Genomic DNA, 23,359 nt, shown 5'->3' on the forward strand with positions numbered 1-23,359 from the left:
ACATTGATATGTATATTACTTATTATTGTTATTTTTTTAGTTTTAACCATTATTTTAGATATTTGAACTTAAACTAATTTATTAGAGTAAATTTTGATACTTATTTCGTAAAGAATAAAATATGTTATTTTTCGTATATATTATGTATGCATGTATATATATATATATATATATTTAATTTTTTTAATTTATATTTTTATATTCTATATTTAGTGTGTAAAATTTTTTTGATAACTAAATCAAAATCATCTAATATTAATTAGAAAATACATATTTCTTTTTAAATTTAAAAAGATTAAATATATTTTTAATTTTTTAATCTTGAAATTGAATTTTGTTCTTATACTAAACATTCAATGTTTTTTTCTCAAACTTTATTTATGAATTAATCTCTGTAATCAGATTAAATATTTGAGATTTAGTTGACGTAAAAGATACCATGTTACGATGTTGTTTAAGAATATCTTATCACAAAGATTAAGCATTCATTAGCAAAGTTTATAGATGAAAATAATTCTTTGAATCAACATCAAAGTATAATTTCATATTTAATAACCAAAATCATATATTTAACTTAAAATAATAATAAAATGTATGTTATAAAAAATCATATTGATTAGGTTTGTTGGTTTTTAAAAGTTGACTTTAAAAAACTATTTTCATTACAAGAAAAAACACGGTTTTTTATAGACAAAATGGATTTGCAAGATTCAAAATTTTTTATATAATGCAGTGTTACCTACATAACAAAAATTCGTATATAAAATTATTATAGATAATATTATATATACATTTTTTTCATATTTAATTATATATAAATTTTTTTCATATGTAATTATATATAATTTTTTTTATTTGAGTTGTTTATTTTGTTTGACACAATTTTATTTCAATGTTAACGGAAAAACAAAAAATATAATTAAAACATCATATAAACTTAACCAAATTTAATAAAAAAGATTAAATTCACACCTTTCTAAAATTAAATGACTAAATTAAATCAAAATTTCAAAAATAAATTAATTTCACTTTTCACTTAAGATAAAAAAATATATTTAACCAATATTATTATCTCACGTATGTACATGATATTATTTTTACCTACCTTTATTCATGGTTATTTATGACATTGAACACACTAATAAATTACACATAAATTTTTTATAAAGGAAAGATCTCAATAAATACCCAACAAATACTCGTTTCCATGTATGCTAGTCTATAAGATCATGTCTCCAACTAAAATATTCCAAATAGAAAACTATTTGATTTGCCCACTCAAACGACTACGTACAAAATACCGAACTATTTTGATATTGGAATATGACAAAGGAAATAATTTCTTCAATAAATTGTCGTTGACTTTGATTTGTATTCGTATACATTAAAAGACTGTTTAAAATAAAAATAGTCAGGAAAGAAGAATGATACTTTTATACTTAAAATGTTTTTATATCTATATGATATTATTATTTGTTATTTATTATTTTGTTTTTTTTTCTTTATAAATATAAAAAATTGTTTTTTTAATAACTATTTTACTTGTACAATTTTCTATATATCAAAGAATTACTTTCATCGGCACACTGCTAGAGACATTAGAACGAGGCTTTCAATGTTATTGGCTTATTACTGTTGGTTTTGCAAGAATGCACTAAATGGCCGACTTTATCATTCAATTACCATAAATTGTAATAAAAGCAATGCTAATCAGTAAACATGACAGAAATAAACATCCACACCATTGTAATTCCTGCCACAAGAACCTCATTGCAAACATGACCAATCTAATGAACACAAACAACCTCATTACTCAAAAACCTCGTCACTTATTTTTCTGCTAAACTTTTGGTGCTGCTGATAGAACCAAGTTTCTTAAATAAACGTTTGGCTAAGGTTAATTAGATGGATAAAGATACTTTTCTTGACAACATTTAAACATCATTATACGTGTCATTGTGTGATTGGTCCATAGTGGTGTCATTGTGTCATTTGGACCAATCACACAATGACACATATAATGATGTTCAAATGTTGTGAAAAAAATGTTGTCTATGTATCAGTACCCTTATTAGATAGGCGATAAGTTGGTATAGCCAGTAAAGGCTTACTTCTTGGTATTGAAAGGCCAAAAGTTTCAGTCATATCCAAATCATCAGAAGACATTCCAATTGGAAGCTCCCAGTTGAAGCAATGCACTAACTGAGCCAAAGCAAAGCCAAAAGTGGTTAGACCCAATTGTATCCCAGGACATCCTCTGCGACCAGAACCAAACGGTAAAAGCCGAAAGTCATGTCCTCTGATGTCTATGTTACTGTCGACAAATCTCTCAGGAAAAAACATATCAGCATTTTCCGACCACACTTTAGGATCTCGTCCTATGGCCCATGCATTGATCAAAATTCTTGTCTTCTTCTTTATATGATAGCCATCAATAGAAATGTCTTGTGAGGACTCACGATGCACTAGCAAGGGTCCAGGAGGATATAGCCTCAGAGTCTCTTTCACTACCATATTCAGAAAAGGTAGCTTTGATAAGTCACACTCTTCCACAAACCTGTTCATTCCAACTACATCAGTTAACTCTTCTTGAAGTTTCTTCATATCCTTTGGATGCCTTAAGAGTTCTGACATGGCCCACTCAAGGGCCACACCTGATGTTTCAAACGCTCCTGCAATCAAATCCAATATGATAGCCTTCACATTAGTTCTGTCAATGAAGTGATCATGTTCCTGCTGATCCATGGCTTGTTGCATGTGTGATACAAGTATGTCAACAAAATCCTCAGAATGCAGACTTTTCTTGTCTCTATCCGTAGGATGTTCATGATCTTTGATAATTTGCTCGAACACTTGGTCAAATGCCGTACTAACTTTCTTAAGTTTTCTTTTCAATCCCTGTTATAATAGATTTTGGAAATTATTAAACCTATACAGAATTCCTGTTAATAGATTTTGGAAATACTAAGATCTAAATAATAGTTGAATGTTGTACCTGGAGATCATAGATGGCTGCCCAAGGTAAATAATCTGCAACATTAAACACTCCAGTCAAATACAGAACATCATGAGTAAGCCCTTTTAGGTCGAATCTATCATCTTTGGTACGGCCAAGTATCATTTTACAGACAATATTGGACATAAGCTCCCCAATCTGTTGACTCAAATTCACAACATCACCTGAAGCTGCTACTTTTTCAAGCGATTTCACAAACACTCGTAACTCCTCCCTCCTCAAAGGACGAAACATCTCAACCTTTGATGCACTTAGAAGCTGTGAGGCGCACAGCTTTCTCACGTGGCGATAATATGATCCATACTCAGAAAACACCATGCCCTTGCTTCCATAAGATAGGTATTCTGATGCTTGAGTTTTGGGTCTGCTGGCAAAGACAATATCATGTGTCTTGAGGAATAGTTCTGCAGTTTCAGGTGAGGAAACCACGATGGCTGGGATCTGTCCTAACTTGATGGACATTATGGGACCATGTTTTTTGGCAAAAGCTTGAAGGGTTCGATGTGGGAGTTTTCCTAGGATGTGAAGGTTACCAATAATTGGCAAGGGTTTCGGACCCGGTGGATGTTTTCTATCATCTTTAAGGTGGTTTGGAAGGAACAAGGCGAAGGATAGAACCAAAATGAATACCACAAGGAGTGTTGCAGGAACGGCTAATGTTTCAAGTAACATTTTAAGGCTTGTTTGATGGAAAATCAACTAGGTTTGTGTATATTCATTCACGATATAGGGTATCTATATATATTATAGTGTAGTTAGATTCTTAATGATCAAAAATAGTAAAGTATAGATAGTTTTTTCAAAAAGAAACAAATTGCCTACACTTTAAGTTACACGACAAGTTTAGGCGTGGGAACAATTTCCTTTCACGTGCAAAAGTCAAAAACTTTGTTGGGAGTTGGGATTTGAGATTGAAGATAAAATAAAATTGATGATAGTGTATCAAGCTTAAATATTAACATTATAAATTAGATTCGTTCCATTTTTATTTAAAGTTTTCAATTTTAAATGTTTCCAAATGTAAGATTGTGATCAATGTTTAAAGTCTACAAAGTAGTTCAAGAAGTCCAAATACTATAATACGCGAAGTCTCTATCTGTTTGTCCAAACCGATAAGAGGACACCTGCAGAAGGTACTCTGATATCATTGAATCACCTATCTCCTTATCTCAAACTTATATTTATAGATTTGGAGTGCGCTTTTGGTTAGCAAGGGTCTAATTGTGGTTCAATTTATAGTAATTACACTTTACCTTAAGTTGTTCAATATTAGAGTTATTGTTGTCAAAATGGGCAACACAGCCTCACTCATCACGAGTTGCCCACTCAATCTAATCCGGCTTATTTATTAGTGAGTCAAAAAAATTTAAATTCGATCACCACAAGTTTGTAGATTAAACGGCTCAGTAGCTCAATTAATTACAAGTTTTTCTTTCAATTTTAAAAACAAATTGTAATTAAAATCTAAACAAATTTCAGTTCAAAATGATGTTAGACTCTAGAAACAATTCAAAATTAAAAAAGAAAAACAATAAAATTCAAATACAATCTAAAATTATCATAAACTCTATATACAATCCAAAAGCAAATACGAAAAGCAAAATAAATAAGTATATAAAATTGATCATTTTTGTATCACTTATCAATTTATAAAATTATAGAGTATTGAATAAATAAATTTACAATATTTTGCTATATTGAAGTATCTTATTTTATATTCTCATATACAATACAATAAAAAAGAATTTAAACTAATAAATTAAAAAAATTAGGTAAGTTAGGGTTCACGAATCAACTCAGATAAATCAAATTTATAATAAATCAAGTTTAAAATTGATTCATATCAAAATTTCAATTTGTTTCCAACCCAATCCAATCTAAATTCCATCATGAGCTGGATTAACTCATATTTGAACTCATTTTGACATAGTTAATCTCCAACAATCAATTGTTCGGTCCAATTACGTGATCCTTCATCTAAAAGATAGGTCATTGAGATGTGTGAATAACAATTACCTATCTAATATGTGACCAACAATCATACAATATGTTTGTGTTTATTTTTTAAAATTTAATTATTATTTTTATCACATAATCCAAACCTTTCTCCTCGAAATTACTCGTTAAAACTATTTTGTTGTTGTCACTTTAGTTTTAGGTAGAGATAAATTTGGTGACATTTATTTCTGTTAATTAAAATTTTAACCAACGCCAGGTAACAGATTTCTAAGCCACTGCTGTGTTTTCATAATTTTAGACATTTGAGTGATTAATTTGGTTACATATTTCTAATATTTTTTATTTTTAATTTAGTGTTTTATATTTTAACAAATATCTACATATACCTATAAATACGTATACTTTTAAAAATGTATAGATGATACATACTCATTTAATAAACACACAATTATTGTTGCTAAGCTTATAAAACTGTGGATCATCTCATAATTGAATAGGATTTGAATTTTTGAAGCATACATAGAATCCAATGAGAAAATGAAGTTGTCGACACCACTCTCGTATCGTCTCAATTCTCATAACCGAATAAACTGATTTGACGTGTGGATTATAACATGCACAAATATGTCTGGTTCTTGTCAAAATAGCAAACCTACTCAATGATTTAAATAGGAAGTTAAAAATTTTATTTATACCATTATTATTTATAGAATTTAAATATATGTTTACTATCTAAATTAAAATTTTCAACCTTTAATATATTTTAGTTTTCAAATTTTAAATACGAATGAATAATTTCTTTTTAATTTAATCGTGTTAAATTATTTTAACATATAAAACATATTTAAAAATAAATCAGAATAGTTATATTAGATTAAAAATATTTTATTTATTTATTTTTAAAGTTTACAAATCAAAATATATTAAATTCGTAACAAGAAATGGAATTCCAAGCGCGGTGTGACAAACTATATTGGATATCAATGTAATATAAGAATGGTTTGTATCTCAACACATATCACATATTGTTTAATTGCAACATTACTACAGATATAGCAACTGAATGTCTACATATGTTTTAGTTTGAGTTAGTATTAAAACTTAATTTTTCTTTTACTTTTCATAATTTGAAGTCAACAACAAAAAAGCTGAAAGATAATTACTACAGTAGACGTAGATTTAATGCAAAACGATGATTTATATGAATGTAAAAGTTTGCATGTAAGAAGAAATCACGAGTATAAAATAAAGCTTCAACGTCATTGCATTCAAAGTGGTAATAAGTCAATATTAAAAATGATTAGTATTTTCTTTTATAAATAAATGTTTAATTTTGACGTCAAAATTTATATTTATCTAACATCATATACTCATTAGACATCAAAGTTCAATTTCCAACATTATATTAGATTAAATGTTTAATGTAAAGGTAAAAATTTATCCATGTATAACATCGAATATTCTAGTTTGAGAGGTCAAAAAACTATAAGACGTCAGAATATCACTTTACAAATATTATATGTTAGTGTATTTACTAAAAATTTGGGTGGAAGGATGAAATTTATTCACTCTATCTTTGTGTGAAACCTTTTTCTCTACTCAAACTCTTTTCGAACGAAGCTTACAGCGACTAGCACTTTTCATTTTACACAAATGCACATTGATTAAGTAATTTATGTATGATTTTCTTTCCTTTTTGATTTATTGATTTCGTGAGTAGGTGCTCTTTGGAGCATAGGTGCGTTCTCTTTTCTCTCTCATTAGTAGCAACACTTTATTCTACAGCGAATCCACCTTTAAGAAGGTTAGTTTCATTTTAGATTTTTTATGAACTTTCATTTTCGTTTTTTATGGACTATAAATTGGTTGAACTTATTGATATTGTTAATATTGGTATTGTTGACTTCTTTGTTATTCATACACCATATACATCGAAACTTAGGGTAAAACTGAGAATATAATCAAAAGAGTTCTAGATGACTTGAAAATTTTTCAAAGTGTCCAAAAATCATGAAAAGTCGCAACACAAAATTTTAGATCAAAATTCAAAGTTTAAATATGTGAAATATTTTTACAAATTTTGAAAAAAACTAAATAAATTGATGAAAAATAGAAAACGACATTTTTTTTAAAATCCAGAAGGAATAGCCAACTATGTGGACTGTCACGACATGGGAAATTTTTTTCTATCCCAAATTGATATATTATAATGTTAAATCTGTCAACCGAAATATAAGTTATGACCATTTAGAGATATACAACAAATGACATTTCAAATAATTTTTAAACTTTTAGATGTACCAAAATTAAGGATTCTTGGTGTTTTTCCCTTAAAATAGGGATTTCAAACAGTGCTAAAAAAAATTGAACCAAAAATAATAACTAGCAATCAAAACCAAAAATCACAAATAAATAGTCCATATACAATACTAATTATAACATCATTCACTTGTAGTAGCTTTAATTTATAGTTTATAGTTCATAAAAAATTTGAAATAAATCCATATGAAATGTCAAAACTTTGTTACATTTGTTGATTTTCTTCAGGTTTGTTAAAATCGTTAAAAAATGATTATTATTTATCAAAAATAAATAAAGGGGAAGACATAAAAAAAGTAATCATTTTTTGACATAATTTTTGACTTCAGTTAATGTCAGAAAATAGTAATTTTCGACTTGAATTAATGTAAAAAAATAGTAATTTTTGACGCTAGTTAATGTAAAAAATCGATCGTTTTCAATGTTAATCAACAACTTTTCTTTTATTTCAACGTCAATCTCCTGCTATAATATTGGTGCGTTTTATAAACATTAAAAATCGAAAATAACATACGTTAAAGTTTTTTTTTTTCTTACTAATGAATAAAAGCATGAAAACAAAAACAAAGCAATGAAGAAAATAAAACAATAATCCTTATATACACAATTAATTCATGAGATTATTGAAGTGTTTTAAAAAAATAATATATACTTAAAACAAGAACACAAACAAGGTTAACATGTAAAAAATTCAAAGAAAAAAAAAAGAGAAATTCTTAGACAATGATGATTAGGGATGACAAAAAAATCTGTTACGGGTATTTAGTATTCGCGGGTAAAAGGTATCTTTAGGTAGCGGGTAAAAGGTATTTTAATACCCACTTATTAACGGATCGGGTTCGGGTATCACACTATCCGTACTCGCAGGTATTCGCTACCCATTAAAAAAACGAAATTACAATTTTATCTTTTTTTATTTTTTCTAATTTTCAATTAGGCTTTCTTTTCTGTTTAATCTGATGTAAAATTCGGCCAAGCCCAAATTTATTTTTAGGATTTTTTTTTCAAATTAGAATAAGGGTCCTTGTTAGGGTTTTCTTCTTCACATCAGAACAAGGTAAACACAAAAGTGATGACGACTTAGTCTGCAGCATGGCGACAGAGGTGGCGGACAGAGTGGTCGATGACATGAGGAGACGAAACGCTCGCCGCTAAAGGCAGAAGCGCTCGTCGCACCACTACTGTGCCATCACCACGCCCTCGCTGCTTTATTGTCATGCCTTTGTTGCACTAAGGACGAGCCCCTAGGCTGGTTGTCTGCTAGGAAAGAGATGGAGAAGGATATCTCCATGTGCAAAACCCTCTAAGGCTATAACTGGTGCCCGAACCTAATGCAGAGAAGGGAAGAATAAGGTCTCCTGATGCAACAAAAAGACCTACGAGTTCACCGCCAACCGCCAACGAATGTGAGATCATGCCTGAGCCGCTCCCACAATGTCTCCATTCTTGCCGTCGTGAGGTTGTGCCTCTGCTCGAGGTGCAAAGCATTCACGCCTTAAGGTTTGGTTGTCTGTGAGAGAGGGAGAAGAAAGAAGCTTGAAGCTTCTGATGGGCAACAAAGAATGACTTGAACAGAAGAGAAGAAGAAGGAGGTTACTCCCCTTTGTTTGCAAAGAATAAACCCTAGTGGTTTCTGAAAGAGAGTAAATGAGCTAGCCCATAAATTTTTTTCATATGTTATTATTTTTTTATTATATTTTTTGTATGTTATTATTCTACCAAACAAGAAAACGAGTATTCAACACGGGTAGGAAAAAATTCACGGACTTTTTTATGCAAGTATTCGACGAGTAACAGGACAGTAATGGATATAATTTTTACTTGCAGATCGGATTTGAATATCACAGTATCCGTACGTGACCCAACCCATTGTCCTCCTAAGGATGAGATGTCAAGAAAAAAATTTAATTAAAGTATAAGCTTTTACTTATTGCACCCCAATTTCTTTGTACACCTTTTTAAATTTTAAAAAGATCGTTTTATCCTTTGTAAAGACTACTTTTACATTATATGTTTCAAAAAAATTTCAGAACAAACTTTTCCAAATTTTTAAAATAAGATTCTCAAAATTAAATTTTTAAAACATATGAAATGCATCTAAAAGATAACTTTCTGGAATATAATTTCTGAAAAGATTATCTAATATATATATATATATATATATATATTATATATATATATATATATATATATATATATATATATATATATATATTGATGAACGTATTTTATTGAACACTCCACATGAAATAATGTATTCTGAAAAGAGTTTTCTAAAACACATAAAATAATTTTAGAAAATAACTTTTCAGAACAAACTTTTTGGTTTTCTCTCTTCTTTTTCCTTGCTAACGTTCTTTCTTTTCTTCTTTCTCTGCTTCATCAATGATGATAGAAATGGCGACGACAAAAATAATAACATTGATAAAGGATAATTTAGTCATTTCCATTAGTGTCGTATTGTGAGAAGTAATAACCAAGTTTTGGCTACTATTCAATGATCCAGTATAAGACTCAAACTCTTGTTCTCGTTAAATGAATTTTAAAAATATTATATTAAAGATCTTCATTCTTTAATATATTTAAATATCACAAGACCATGACTATTTATAAACCCTTAAAATAATTAGCCTAATTTAAATACGTATGTAAAGATTACGTATACGTTCATTTTTTCTTTATAAGCCTAGAAACATTGACTGAAAATTCAAAACTTTAAGAGGAAAGAGTATAAAATTCAAAAAGTTTTTCTTTAATAAAATACTAGTAAGACAAGACAACCATTACTGGTCAATTTGGAAGTCACACTGCTTTTAATGGTGTGTTGTATACACGTTTTTTCAGCATATGAATTTATAGTGACAAAGATGTTTAACTTATTAAACAAGATCAATATTTAATAATGAGAAACGTGTTAATCTTTTTCTATCAAATCATATCATATATTTCTAGTAAATGTAATATTTAAATTATGAGTCTGACCTAATCAAACAAATCATATGTCTAGCACCCTGTTGAATTAAAAAATATATATATATATATATATATATATATATAAATTTACACCAAATGACGTTAACACACAAATTCATTCATGACAACATCTTACTAAAAATGATTTAAAAAACATATTTTTTGTGATGAATAATACTATTTTGATATATTTTTATATTTGACACATAATATAATAATAAAATAATAAAAAAAATATAAGTTTTTGTATTTTTTTAAGAAAAAAAAATAAAAAGTAAAATAATATATCAAGCAAAAAGTTTGTGTTAAAATATCTTTTTCTAGGCTGTGTTCACTTGCAGGTGTTTTCATGTTCACGCTGATTATTAGCCATTAATTATAAAAAAAACACGTTCACTTTCGCTGATTTACGAGCAATCAATTGAAGGTATTTGCGAGATTACCACACTGTTCATTCACCTGTACATCTGCGAATATTTGGAGGATCAACGAGGCTTTGTCTAAAATGTCCTCTTCATTTTAAATATTTCTCAGTTGCCCTCACCCACTTGCACCAGCTTTGATTGTGTATTCACGAGCCCGCCTACACCATTGAAGTCGTATCCGGCTACGCAGGAAGGTGTATCCGGTTACGCAGAAGCCATGAAAAACTCACCAAGTGTTACCGAGACACTTGTATCCAGATACGGTTCTTCATCATCACAAAAGCTTGTATCCGGATACGCGTTCTTCTTCACACAATCTTGTATCCGGTTATGGTCATCATCATTTCTTCTTCTTCTCTGCAGCTGCGCGGAGGGTGGAGGTCGGTGCAGTTCTGTCACCGGGAAAAAACGAAGCGCTCGCCCTCGAAGCAGATCCAGTTCTGCACAACCTTCTCCACGGTGAGCTCACGGTGAGGGACGTTAACGAACCACGCACGATTTCTACTCGAGGCCAAAGAAAGAGATTTCGATATCCATGAGGAGGAAAGGGATTTCGATATCCATGAGGGGCAGGAACCCTACATTTCAAGGGCTCCTCGGTGGACGATGCTCCACGCATGACATGAAGCTTGATGGTGGTGAATGCACAGTAACGACCTGAACATATGATTTGGTTTGCTAGTAAGGATTTTATCATAAAAAAAATATAATTTTATTTATTTTAACAATTTAATTTATTAACATTTAATAACATTAAATTATTTTTAATAATTTACGTTCATGTAATTAAAAAAGAATAAAATAAAAAACAAAAAACATACTTATAATCATTAATAATATTAATGATAATAACTAATAATAATAATAATTAATAATAATAATAATTGATAATTAATAATAATTAATAATAATGATAATAATTAATAATAGTAATAATAATAATTAATAATAATTGATTTTTCCTCTTTATAATAATAATATTAATAATAATAATAATATTAATAATAATAGTTATTACTATTATTATTATTATTATTTCAATTTACTAAATTACCATTTTTATATTTTAAAAATTATTTTTTATTTTTTTCTCCTTATAAACATTTTTACAATTAAATATAACATTAACAATTATCATTTTATATTACTTTAATACCAAGGGATATTTTGGTAATCTTCAATTTCTACCAATTAAACAAATTTTTTAAGACTATCACATCAATCAAATTTTACACTAATTTTCACAAACTTTACCCCCAAATCCACTCTCAATTACCTTCAAATCCACTCAAATAAACACAAAAAAAAATCACTCTTAAATTCACTCAATCACTCTTCCCCAATCACTCTCCCCAAATTACCCAACACACCCCTAAAGAGAAAACAATTTCAGTATAAAATAGCAAGTATTTGAAAATTCTAAGCTAGATATTACAAGAGTTTGACTAATGTTTTAAAATATTTAGACATGAATATAACACAAGTAAAAGTAAAAATATTATAAAAGAATAAATTTTAATATTTTTGAGAGAGAAAAAATAATAAAAAATAACATGAAATGAAAATAAAATAAAAAAAGTGTGGATTCGAAGTATCATTTTTCTTTCCAAAGTCTCCGATGACCGGAAGGCCTGAACCAGCTATTTGCCACGAACCTATATAAACAAAATTCCAAAATCATTTCACATTCATGTATCTTCATTCAATGCCAACGGCATACAAACACGTTTTCCTGCTTTAATTATTTCATTTTCTACCGTTTCTGTCTGTCTTCTGCACTCTCTGCTGAGGTTCCCAACACTGCTAATTTCTCTTCGTTGGATCCACACAATCACACACTAAGGTACCTCTCTCTCATTCTATTCTTATTTTCAGGGCAATGGGACAAAGCAAACGAAACTGTTGTCCCAAAAGTTTCCTATTATGTCTTATTTTGTTTAAGGAATTTGGGAGTCTCAAAAGTCTTAACTTTACTGCTCATTTGTTGAATCCTGTGACTGTAACTTCAGAAACTGTGTTTTCTTAAATCACTATATACCCTTTCTACTGTGTTTCAGAACCAGTTTTTCTACAAATCTGCCTACACCAGATAAAGAAAAAACAAGTTGTAGGATATTCATTTTGTATCTATTCTTCAACAATATTATAAAAGAAAATTATATTTTATTCTGCAGCTACCGAATCCCACTAAATCAGTACTAAGTAAACCTGCTATCTTTCTTTTCTTTTTCTTCAACCACTGTTACCATCTTTAATCATAAGCAGTACAACTCTCTTTTGTTGTTACAAATTAGCATAGTTTAAGAAGGTATGTTTATCTGTCAATTTTAGTTTTACATATATTCTTTCGAAACAGAAATGTTGTCGCATAGAGTTTTGTGTTTATGGTCGTGCTTCATGAATTTGTGGGGTATTTTGCTTCTGTCATTCAAGATATATTATTTTTTTTCTTAAATTAAATCTCTTAATCATTGTAGTGCTGTTAGAGATTTAGTAATAATAAGTTGAAATTGGAACTACTCTTGTTTTAGGAGAAATAACATCTTTGTAGGGTCGGTTTTGCCTGGCACCACAGGAATCTGGTTTAAACCCATGTGATATGATTTGAATCATTATCAGCATCGTGACTGTGTCTGTCATTTGTCAAGCTATTTAATTTTATACGGAAAGAGGGTGTTTTCATGTTTGTGTTGAGATACTTAAACAAGTAATCAAAGTTGGAAACTTTTTTTGTTAAGAAATCTAACACCACACTCTTTCATGATTTTCAATGTATTTCTTTAATAAAGTTGTTTATTACCTTTGACCAACAATATTCAGAAACTCATTTTGGCTCATCTTGCTCAAATGTAATAAAAATAAATAAAATTTTGAATATCAGTGATGTAGCATTTTTTTGAATTTTCTTATGTTTAAGTTTTACTGGAAATAGTTTTATTATTATTAATTTTAGTGAATTGACCTGCAAACTTGTCAAGCCAATGCACTCAATGCATTTTGTTTTTATCCTTGAAGAGAGTGGACTTGTCAATAAATCACCAATATTCATTTTTTACGCTTTTGTCATCTTCGTTTGTGTTTATGCAGATAACTTGTAATGCTCTTGGTCTTAGGCCAAGCTTCTTTTATTTCTCTTCTTTTTTTCTGTATTTTTTTTTTTCTTTTTCACATGAATGTCTATTTCCTTCATTCCTCAACCTCATGTTTTTAGTCTATTTCTCGTCTTATCCAACAAAAACACTTTATTGGTGAGGAGATAGCAGAATTTATATATTAATTGAATTTAGAGTAAATTAATGTTTACTGTATAATCTTTCGGCTTTAACTCTCTACCTTTGTTTAACAAGTATGATTTATTGATTACACGAAGTGTGAAGTTTATTTCTTTTCTATTTTCACGTTCGAAGCTAACATTCACTCTGCAGTCACCCGTGTTTCTTTTGTAGCTGGAATACTCCACACATTCTCCATTTTTAATCAAGAAAAATCAGAAATGTTTCCTGAAACACTAGCTATTCCTGCAATACTCCTTGTGGTATTCATATTTGTTGTATCAGTTGCTGTGTTGAAAGCAAAACAAGGCCAAGATAATGGAAAACATCCACCTGGTCCCAAGCCCCTGCCAGTTATTGGTCATCTCCACATGCTAGGGAAATTACCACACCGCACCCTTCAATCCCTTGCAGCAAAATATGGACCTATAATGTCCTTAAAGCTAGGACAGGTTCCAACCATTGTGATATCTTCACCAGAAACAGCTGAACTATTCCTCAAGACTCATGACATTACTTTTGCTTCCAGGCCTAAAAGCATCTCATCCCATTATATTTCCTATGGTGGTAAAGGCTTAGTTTTTTCTGAGTATGGTCCCTACTGGCGCAACATGAGGAAACTCTGCACAGTACAACTTCTGATTGCATCAAAAGTTGAGATGTATTCTCCTTTGAGAAGTGAGCTGTTGACAGAGTTTGTCTGCTTTCTGCAGAAGACAGCATCATCACATGAGGTTACGGATGTCAGTGATACTGTAGGGGATCTCATTGAGAATCTCACCTTTAAAATGATCTTTGGTCGCAGTAAGGACGATAGATTCGATGTAAAGAACCTTGTTCGAGAGGTACTGAACTTGGCAGGAACTTTCAATGTTGCAGATTACTTGCCTTGGCTACGCATGTTCGACCTTCAGGTATGAAATCCTGCTGCATGTTTTGTTAATGATCTTTCAGAGTATAGATTTTATTGTGATTTTGATGGTTGAGTTAGCATCTATGAATATCGAAAAACATTGGTTGAAAGAGATTAATCCCTTAAGTAGTGTCTTAAACAAGATTATCTTTGAAGGACAGAATCTGTGCTGAACAAAAAATCATCTAACAATATTTGATTTAATTTTCTGATGTGACTTTCAGGGACTAGTAAAACGATTAAAGAAAGCGAGTAAATCATTTGACGTAGTCATGGAGCAGATTATCAAAGACCACGAACAGTATTCTGATAAAGAACAAAAGGGCCAAAAGGATTTTGTGGACATATTACTTGCACTTCTGCATCAACCCCTGGATCCTCAGGATGAACATGGTCCGGTGATTGAAAGAACACATATCAAGGCTATTGTGATGACTATGATTATTGCAGGAGTTGACACATCTGCCACAACGGTTGAGTGGGCCATGTCAGAACTCTTAAAGCATCCAAGGGTGATGAAGAAACTTCAAGATGAGTTGGAAAGTGTGGTGGGGATAAGTAGAAAGGTGGAGGAAACTGATATGGAAAAGTTGACTTATTTGGACTTAGTTGTGAAGGAGACACTAAGGTTGTACCCTGTTGCACCTTTGCTGGTACCTCGTGAGTGTAGAGAAGATGTTACTATAAATGGTTACTGCATAAAGAAAAAGTCAAGGGTGATAGTGAATGCATGGGCTTTGGGGAGAGATTCTAAAGTTTGGTCAGATAATGCTGAGGAGTTTTGTCCTGAAAGATTTTCCAATAGCAATGTGGACATAAAAGGATTTGACTTTAGACTCATACCATTTGGTTCAGGTCGCAGAGGGTGCCCTGGGATTCATTTGGGTCTCACCACTGCTAAGATTGTTCTGGCTCAATTGGTTCATTGCTTCAATTGGGAGCTTCCTTTGGGCATGTCCCCTGATCAATTGGACATGACTGAGAAATTTGGTCTTACAATGCCAAGAAGTAAGCATTTGCTAGCTGTGCCAACTTATCGCCTAGCAGATGAAATTGGAAAGCAATAAATTATGCAGATCAGGCTAATTGCTAAATATAGTTTTCTCATAGTTCTGTCTATTTCTTTTTTTTTTAACACAGTTTTACAATATTCCTGCACCAGTCTGTATACTCACTGGGTCAAACGACTGTGTTTGAAAGATTCATAGCATGGTTCAATAAAAAACAGAAGACAAGTATCTTCTTAATATTATATATTTCCCTGCTCAGTTCAAAAAGATATCAATTATTAGCCCAAGCAAAACAATGGCAAGTCTAAAATTGTGTAACTTTCATGTTTAACCGATTTACCAATATGAAATAACATGCTATTTATCAGGTTTGGATTATCGTTACTTGCAATGCTTGATTATATGGAGAGACAATTATTCGTTTCCCAATCATTTGATTTACTAAACTTCATACTATTTGGTCTGCATGAACCTTCAAATTGGATTTTGTACAGTTTGTAAAATTTAATCTGAGATTTTGTGTCTATATATGCACGTAACATTCAGTATTCTAATATTCGAAATTGGAGCAGAAAATCAGCAGTTCCAAACAAATCATGGAAAAGAAATAACAGAATGTACGAACTAGGACGTAATTGCATAGAACAGAAATTCTGAGAAGTAATCTCTCCTGGCAAATGTTGAATGCAGAGAATGGAGTCAATCGAAAAACGAAGCATGAGATTCATTGACGTCACAAGATTTTTCTTAAACACGTAGTTCATTAATTCTTATCATCAAAGATATACAATTCTTAATTTATCCATCAGAGTCAGCACATTTGGTCAAATCTTCTGCTTCTGGGTGCATTCAGATTGATCTTATTGATAAACTATATATAAATTATACTGTTCTTGTGAAGGTTTGTGGTCTTTTCTAACCTTATAATGTAGTTAACTTTCTCTTAATCTGAAGCATTTTCTCTATCAAAACAATAAATAAACTTTTAATCCTGAAAACAAAAAAACCAGCCGAAAACATTCTTTTCATCTTCAAGGACAGTCATTTTCTAGGGATATGTTTTGATATCTTCATCTTGAAAATGTTCTAACCAAATACAATAGGTCACTGCTAATTTTAGTTATCAATGCTTACTTTGGTTGTCAAATAGATTCGAATCAAATCCAATGAGGATTTTTCTTCGATCATCACAAAATACGTGATCTGATTTCATACGTCAAAAAATCTATAATCATCAAGAAAAACAATCAGAGTTATCTGAAGAAGAATCGTCCCAAATCACATAGAGACACTAATCCTCTTCACTACTTCTTCAACCGTTACATTAACATATTATCAGTTCTTAAACTATACATAAATACCAACAAATCAAACATATGCTTCGGTCAAAGTTTGAGAGATTGATTTATAATCTAGGAATCGGTAAGAGACAATCTCAATTGATTTTGAAGTGTACTTTTAATGTTTTGTTGGGTTTTCAAAATCAGGTTAAAATACTAACTAATTTAATTTCTTATAAACTTTCAAAATTTTGAATCACCAGACTTTTATCACATTTGTTTTTCATCACCCAACATTGAATCAATCCATGCACGAAGAAGATATAAATACAGGTCACAACCAATTCCTTCTGCCATCTCCAAAGCTTCACACACATCAACAATAAACCAAACAGCAACATGTTCCATCTAACACTACTCATTCTCCTAGCCACCCTAGTCTCGTTAATCTACATCCTACTCACCACCGCGCCACGGCGGAGACAGCCACCGCCTCCCCCGGGGCCACCGCGGTTACCGATAATCGGAAACCTCCACTTGATGGTAGGAGGAAGAGAACCACTCCTACATCGTTCGCTTCAATCCCTGTCCCAACGTTACGGTCCTATAATGTCGTTACAACTGGGAAACGTTCCGACCGTTGTGGTCTCGTCTCCGGAGGCCGCGGAACTGTTCCTCAAAACCCACGACGCTGTCTTCGCGAACAGGCCCAAGTTCGAAGCGGCCCAATACACGTACGGCCCAGAGAGCGTGGCGTTTGCAGAGTACGGCGAGTACTGGCGCGGCGTGAGGAAGGTGTGCACCACGCACCTGCTGAGCGCGTCGAAGGTGGAGCGGTTTGCGCCTTTGAGAAAGAGGGAGGTTGGGGCGATGGTGGAGTGGTTGAGGGAAGCGGCGGCGGCGCGTGAGGTTGTGAACCTCAGTGAGCGAGTGGGGGAAGTTTTGATTGACATGGCATGTAAGATGGTGCTGGGAAGGAACAAGGATCATAGATTTGACTTGAAAGGGATTCTTTTGGAGACAATGAGCGTTTCAGGAGCTTTCAATTTGGCAGATTATTTGCCTTGGTTTCGACCCTTTGATCTTCAGGTTTGTATACAAGAACTTGCTGATATAAAGACAACAACTTTATATTCGGATGATTAATTTTGTTTCTTGAATAATAGGGATTAACACAACGATCAAAGAAAATCAATAAAGCGCTTGATGAAATGTTGGAGGAGATTATCGAAGAACACGAAGTGGTTCCTAAAGCAGAAGGGCACCTTAACGATTTCATTGACACACTACTTTCGTTGAAAGACCAACCAATGCATCGACATGTTGAAGATGCACCTATGATCGATAAAAGAAGCATAAAGGGTATTGTGTTTGACATGGTAATCGGTGCATCAGAAACTTCGAGCAACGTGATTGAATGGGCCATTTCAGAACTGGTGCGACATCCAAGAGTGATGGAAAGTGTTCAAGACGAGCTGAAAGATGTGGTTGGAATGAAGAAGATGGTGGAGGAGATTGATTTGGCAAAACTAAGTTATCTGGATATGGTTGTGAAGGAGACCCTAAGGCTTCACCCTGCTGTGCCCTTACTAGCACCTCATGAATCAATGGAGGATATAGTGATAGAAGGCTATTACATCAAGAAGAAGTCACGAATAATAATAAATGCATGGGCCATAGGGAGAAACCCTACAGTGTGGTCGGAAAATGCTCATGTTTTTTTCCCTGAAAGATTTGTCGACAGCAACATAGATTTTAAGGGACAAGACTTTCAACTTATACCGTTTGGGTCTGGTCGGAGAAGCTGTCCAGGAATGATGATGGGTTTGAGCATAGTTAAATTGGTTATAGCACAATTGGTGCACTGCTTCAACTGGGAGTTACCTTATGGCATTGCTCGCCATGAATTAGATATGAATGAGAAATCAGGCTTATCAATGCCACGAGCAACACCTTTGCTTCTCATTCCAACTTATCGTCTACTTTATCAAACTTTAGTGAATTGATTTAAGAGAAATGAAAATTTGACATGCATTGATTTTATAGTATCATTTTTTATTTTTGCTTTTTTTTATTATATTTTATTTTTAATATATGCTCAATGAATATAAATATATATCAATTTACCGTTAGTCTTAGTTTAGACTTCAAACACAGTAAAAGATCATATTTGCCTTCAATTTAGACTTCAAACATAGTGAAAGATCACATTTGCCTTTGGAACACATAAAACATAGCTTTTGTTGCAACCATTCACCACCTCCAAATAACTATAAACAACAAAAACATAGTATTTGAAAAATATAACCAATTAAAATGAAAGAAATAACATCCAAATAAAGACAAACATGCACCTAGATTTTATCCACATCTAACATCCACTTGAAAGATACCGTATTATATGTATAAATATAATTAATTTTGTCTTGCATATACATAAAAGTACATATAATAATTGATATATGGTGAAATTAACCAGTGTAAAAAATAACATTATCATTTAGAATCAATAATAACAATTTGAAAATTCAACATTCAACTACACCTTAATTAGTTTTATAGAACTTCTCTTACGACTCCTCTGTTTTGTAATTCTTAATCTATTCCGAAAATTACTTTTTTACTTAATTATCCTCCTTTATATTGCTCTATAATAATGTATGTAGAATTACACAATTCCCTTTTGTAAAAGATAAACGCAAAGTCATTTTAAAAACATAATTAAATGTCTAACAAATAAATCATAACATTGACACGTTCACACAGAGACTTTAAAGTACTATAGTCCTTAATGATACCAAATTTTGCTTAATCATTTTAGAAACAAAATTTGTTGGATTTTCTTCAATTCGATTCTTCCTAACTTGTACAATTTTTTTTTCAGATAATGTCTTTAATGTATAAATCTAATATTACTGTTTTCTTCTTCAAATAAATGTTATTTTTACACCTCTTTGATTATCACGAAGTACATTGTAATTTTATTGAATAACTCTTATGTCAATCTTTGAGCTTATTCATTATATGCAGTGTTAACTTAAACTAATATATGTAGCTAAACAGCTTGATAAGAGATAAACTAATTTATATTAAAGTGAGTAGAACAATATACTAATGGCTGGATTTAATAAAGGGTAATGGAATTTCTTTGCATTTTGAAAAGGTGCTCACAGACAGATAATATATAATGCAACTCTGTGGAGCTTTTCCAGTGGCTCTATATATATATGCAAGATAATGTAGTGAACTTGGAAAAAGTTGCATGGTTTCCAATCTCTTAATCTGATACATAAATATATTCTGTGTCTGTTATATCTGCTTCAAAATGTCGGAGGTTGAAGGTAAGATAGCAGAACAACCAAACAGCAATGCTCCACCAACTGGGAAATGGACAACTGGTTTATACGATTGCTTTGACGACAAAGGAAATTGTAAGTTCTGTATTCACACCATCTCTTTTATTATTACTATGTCTTTTATATTAACATTCTCCCATTTGTTTTCATCAAGGTTGTTATACGTGGTGCTCTCCTACCGAAGCCTTTGGTAGTAATGCGGAAATTATAGACCAAGGAAGAACATGTGAGTAAACTCAAATCTTTAAAGAATATTTTACTTCACAGTGAAAAGAATATTTTACTTAGTTTCCTAATATGTGTTGAAAATATTAATGGCAGCTGCTACACGTGCACGTTTGACATATTTTGGGCTCAGCCTTTTTGGATTGCATTGCTTATATTCATACAAATTCAGAATCAAGCTAAGATCTCTCTACAACTTACCTGAAGAACCATGCTCAGATTGCTGCGTTCACAATTGTTGTATACTTTGTGCTATTTGCCAAGAGTACAGAGAACTTAAAAACCGTGGACTTGATCCCTTAATAGGTATATATAATTACTCAGTCAACAACTTACGCACACAAATATGCTTTTTATAAACTTGTGGTCTAGTTTTAAGCAAAAAACATTATGAAAACCCACACATATGTGTTTTCTGGACAAGGTCCTCTCATTATTTGCATTTGTATTTTTCTAGGTTGGAAGGCAAACGAGGAAAGAATGATGAGAAAAGCTAACATGGAAGCTCCACGTGTTGCATCAGCCATGACTCGTTAGATATTGATCTCCTCAAGTCTACCATTCATGGACCTTACTTCATTCTGCTTATTTTCTTTTTCTCAATTATCTGTTTCTGCTTTTCCTTCAAAGAACTGTAATTGGCTTTCTACTGTCTAAGCTGTTTCCTTCATTTTGTGTTCTGTTTATTGTTTCTTGTCTTTGGGTAAATCCAAAACAATAATATTATTAAACACTTATCATAATTAAACATGATCATTTTAAACATGGTTAGATGTATACTGAAGAGTAAGAGTTTGCCAAATTTTCCGTGGGGAGAGACTGGACTAACAACCACTTATATATTGAACAAATCACCAACAAAGAGATTAAAAAGTGTTACACCTAAGGAGGCTTTGGTCTGAGGTATAACCAAATGTTATTCATTTCAAGATATTTGTAAGCAGAACCAGATCAGCTGAGAAGAAAGTTAGATGATAAAGGGATGCCTCTCAGTCTAGTTGGTTATCACTCTATCGTTATAAGCATGTAAAATTCTTTTACGTAAATTAGAAATTAAGACTGATGAATATTTTTCAATTTAAATATTAAAATTATAATGAAAAATATTTTATAAGAGTGAATTCAAACTTTTATAACTATTATTATTCTTGTATTGAAAGAATTGAATAAAAATCCTTTATTTTCTCTCTTACGAGAATAGAAATGTTAAATCCCATTAATCTTTGAATTATGTAGTCTTTGATTTTTTTTAATATTTAATTAGTGAATTAAGCTTGTACATCTTTGATTAAGAGAATTGAAAACTTTTTGTTGAAATTATTTTTAGACGAATAGTTTTAGATTAGGAAAACATGATGTCTTTGTTACATAAATATTAATAATTTAGATTTTGTGATTTAGAAGTTGTAATTTTTTCATTTTCATTATTCATGACGTATAAATTCTCTCTCTTTTCAACTGAGAGTCTTTCCCTTTCCTAACATCTTTTTATCATTTGATTTCATACGACAAAACTTATCTGTTTTTAAGAAAATGAAATAAAATATGAACAAAATTTAAAATTAGTTATGTAGTCAAAACCGGAGATCAAGAAATTATGTTTCTCTTTTATTAGAACCATCCAAACTATTAAATTGTTGAAAATAAGTACAAAAACGTCAGTCTTCTAGTTTAATAAAATTAACAAATATAAATATAGAAAAATAAATGTAAGAATAATCTGAGTTTTTGGTGAATAGAAGAACCATATAACTTTCAAGGAAGTAGCAATGGAGCTTAGAGTAACAAGAATTAGCGAATTTTACAGTGTTTGAGGTAGGAGAAACTTATGTGTGGATTGTATGAATACCTTTTACTGTAAATCTCTGAAATACATCTTTTGATTGTTGCTTGATATTGTCTTTGCTTCGTCTATATTTCTGCCTTGTCTCATGAAGATGTTGAGATGCATATCACAGTTTCTGAAAAATGTGAAACAGATGTTGATGACTGAATGATAAAGTTACATAAACGTAAAGGAAAATGATATATAAACAACAACTTTTGACAACATTTTGACACGGAACACGTGTCAAAATATGAATGGTTCACGTGGAAAAAAAATTTAAAAATAAGAATGATGTGGAAATAGAAATGGGGAAAAGTTTGAAAATGGGAAAGTTCATTTTCACATTTCAGAATTTGAATCTGAGACAAGACGAGAGAGAACCCAAGCTTAGAGAGAGAAAGTGAACCCTAGAGTGAGTCTCGCTCCCTCCTACTCAGCCAACCTGCCTCTTCCAACAAATGTGTCGATGCAAGCATGGTCCATCGGAGTTCCGCGTGACGAAGTGGTGTCCGTTCCGGTGACCCGCGACGTTGGAAGCTTTGATTGGAACCGCCACCAACATTAAAGGTTGGTTTAGTTTGTTTAAATTTGTTTAGGCATTTATGTGTTGTTGTGTTTTTTGGGCATTTTTCAAAGTATGGTTTAGTGTGGGTTGAAGTTGTGTAGAAGATTTAGTGGTTGATGGCGTTTTTAGGTGGAAAGTATGAAGTTTTTTTCTAATTTTTTTTACCATTTACTGGTTTAGTTCTTTCGACACAATTATTATGCCATTTATATACAATT

At 31.4% G+C, this 23,359-nt stretch overlaps 4 protein-coding genes across 5 annotated transcripts; 3 read left to right on the top strand and 1 right to left on the bottom strand.

The window, feature by feature from the left end:
* Positions 1-1,725: 1,725 nt before the first annotated feature.
* Positions 1,726-3,722, bottom strand: LOC106769735 (cytochrome P450 CYP736A12-like). Its single transcript, XM_014655475.2, has 2 exons — positions 2,996-3,722; positions 1,726-2,898 (listed from the first exon to the last, which is right to left on the bottom strand). Exons 1-2 carry the CDS (start codon positions 3,686-3,688, stop codon positions 2,053-2,055), a joined length of 1,539 nt encoding a protein of 512 aa, XP_014510961.1. The 5' UTR covers positions 3,689-3,722; the 3' UTR covers positions 1,726-2,052.
* An 8,591-nt stretch (positions 3,723-12,313) lies between these two features.
* LOC106769744 (cytochrome P450 CYP736A12) lies at positions 12,314-16,129 on the top strand. 2 transcript variants are annotated; one of them, XM_014655486.2, is made up of 3 exons: positions 12,314-12,535; positions 14,118-14,878; positions 15,102-16,129. In XM_014655486.2, the coding sequence occupies exons 2-3, from the start codon at positions 14,186-14,188 to the stop codon at positions 15,942-15,944; spliced, it is 1,536 nt and encodes a 511-aa protein (XP_014510972.1). In that variant the 5' UTR covers positions 12,314-12,535; positions 14,118-14,185; the 3' UTR covers positions 15,945-16,129. The 2 variants fall into 2 exon arrangements, with proteins under 2 accessions (XP_014510972.1, XP_014510986.1); XM_014655500.2 differs by having other exon boundaries at positions 14,139-14,878.
* Positions 16,130-17,371: 1,242 nt separating this feature from the next.
* Positions 17,372-19,200, top strand: LOC106766911 (cytochrome P450 CYP736A12-like). The gene is made up of 2 exons (XM_022783218.1): positions 17,372-18,256; positions 18,334-19,200. Exons 1-2 carry the CDS (start codon positions 17,567-17,569, stop codon positions 19,171-19,173), a joined length of 1,530 nt encoding a protein of 509 aa, XP_022638939.1. The 5' UTR covers positions 17,372-17,566; the 3' UTR covers positions 19,174-19,200.
* Positions 19,201-20,492: 1,292 nt separating this feature from the next.
* LOC111242039 (cell number regulator 4-like) lies at positions 20,493-21,396 on the top strand. Its single transcript, XM_022783230.1, has 3 exons — positions 20,493-20,598; positions 20,678-20,749; positions 20,845-21,396. Exons 1-3 carry the CDS (start codon positions 20,493-20,495, stop codon positions 21,105-21,107), a joined length of 441 nt encoding a protein of 146 aa, XP_022638951.1. The 3' UTR covers positions 21,108-21,396.
* Positions 21,397-23,359: the final 1,963 nt, after the last annotated feature.

Source organism: Vigna radiata, chromosome 1 (genome assembly GCF_000741045.1).
Source record: "Vigna radiata var. radiata cultivar VC1973A chromosome 1, Vradiata_ver6, whole genome shotgun sequence".
Taxonomy (NCBI): Eukaryota; Viridiplantae; Streptophyta; class Magnoliopsida; order Fabales; family Fabaceae; genus Vigna; species Vigna radiata.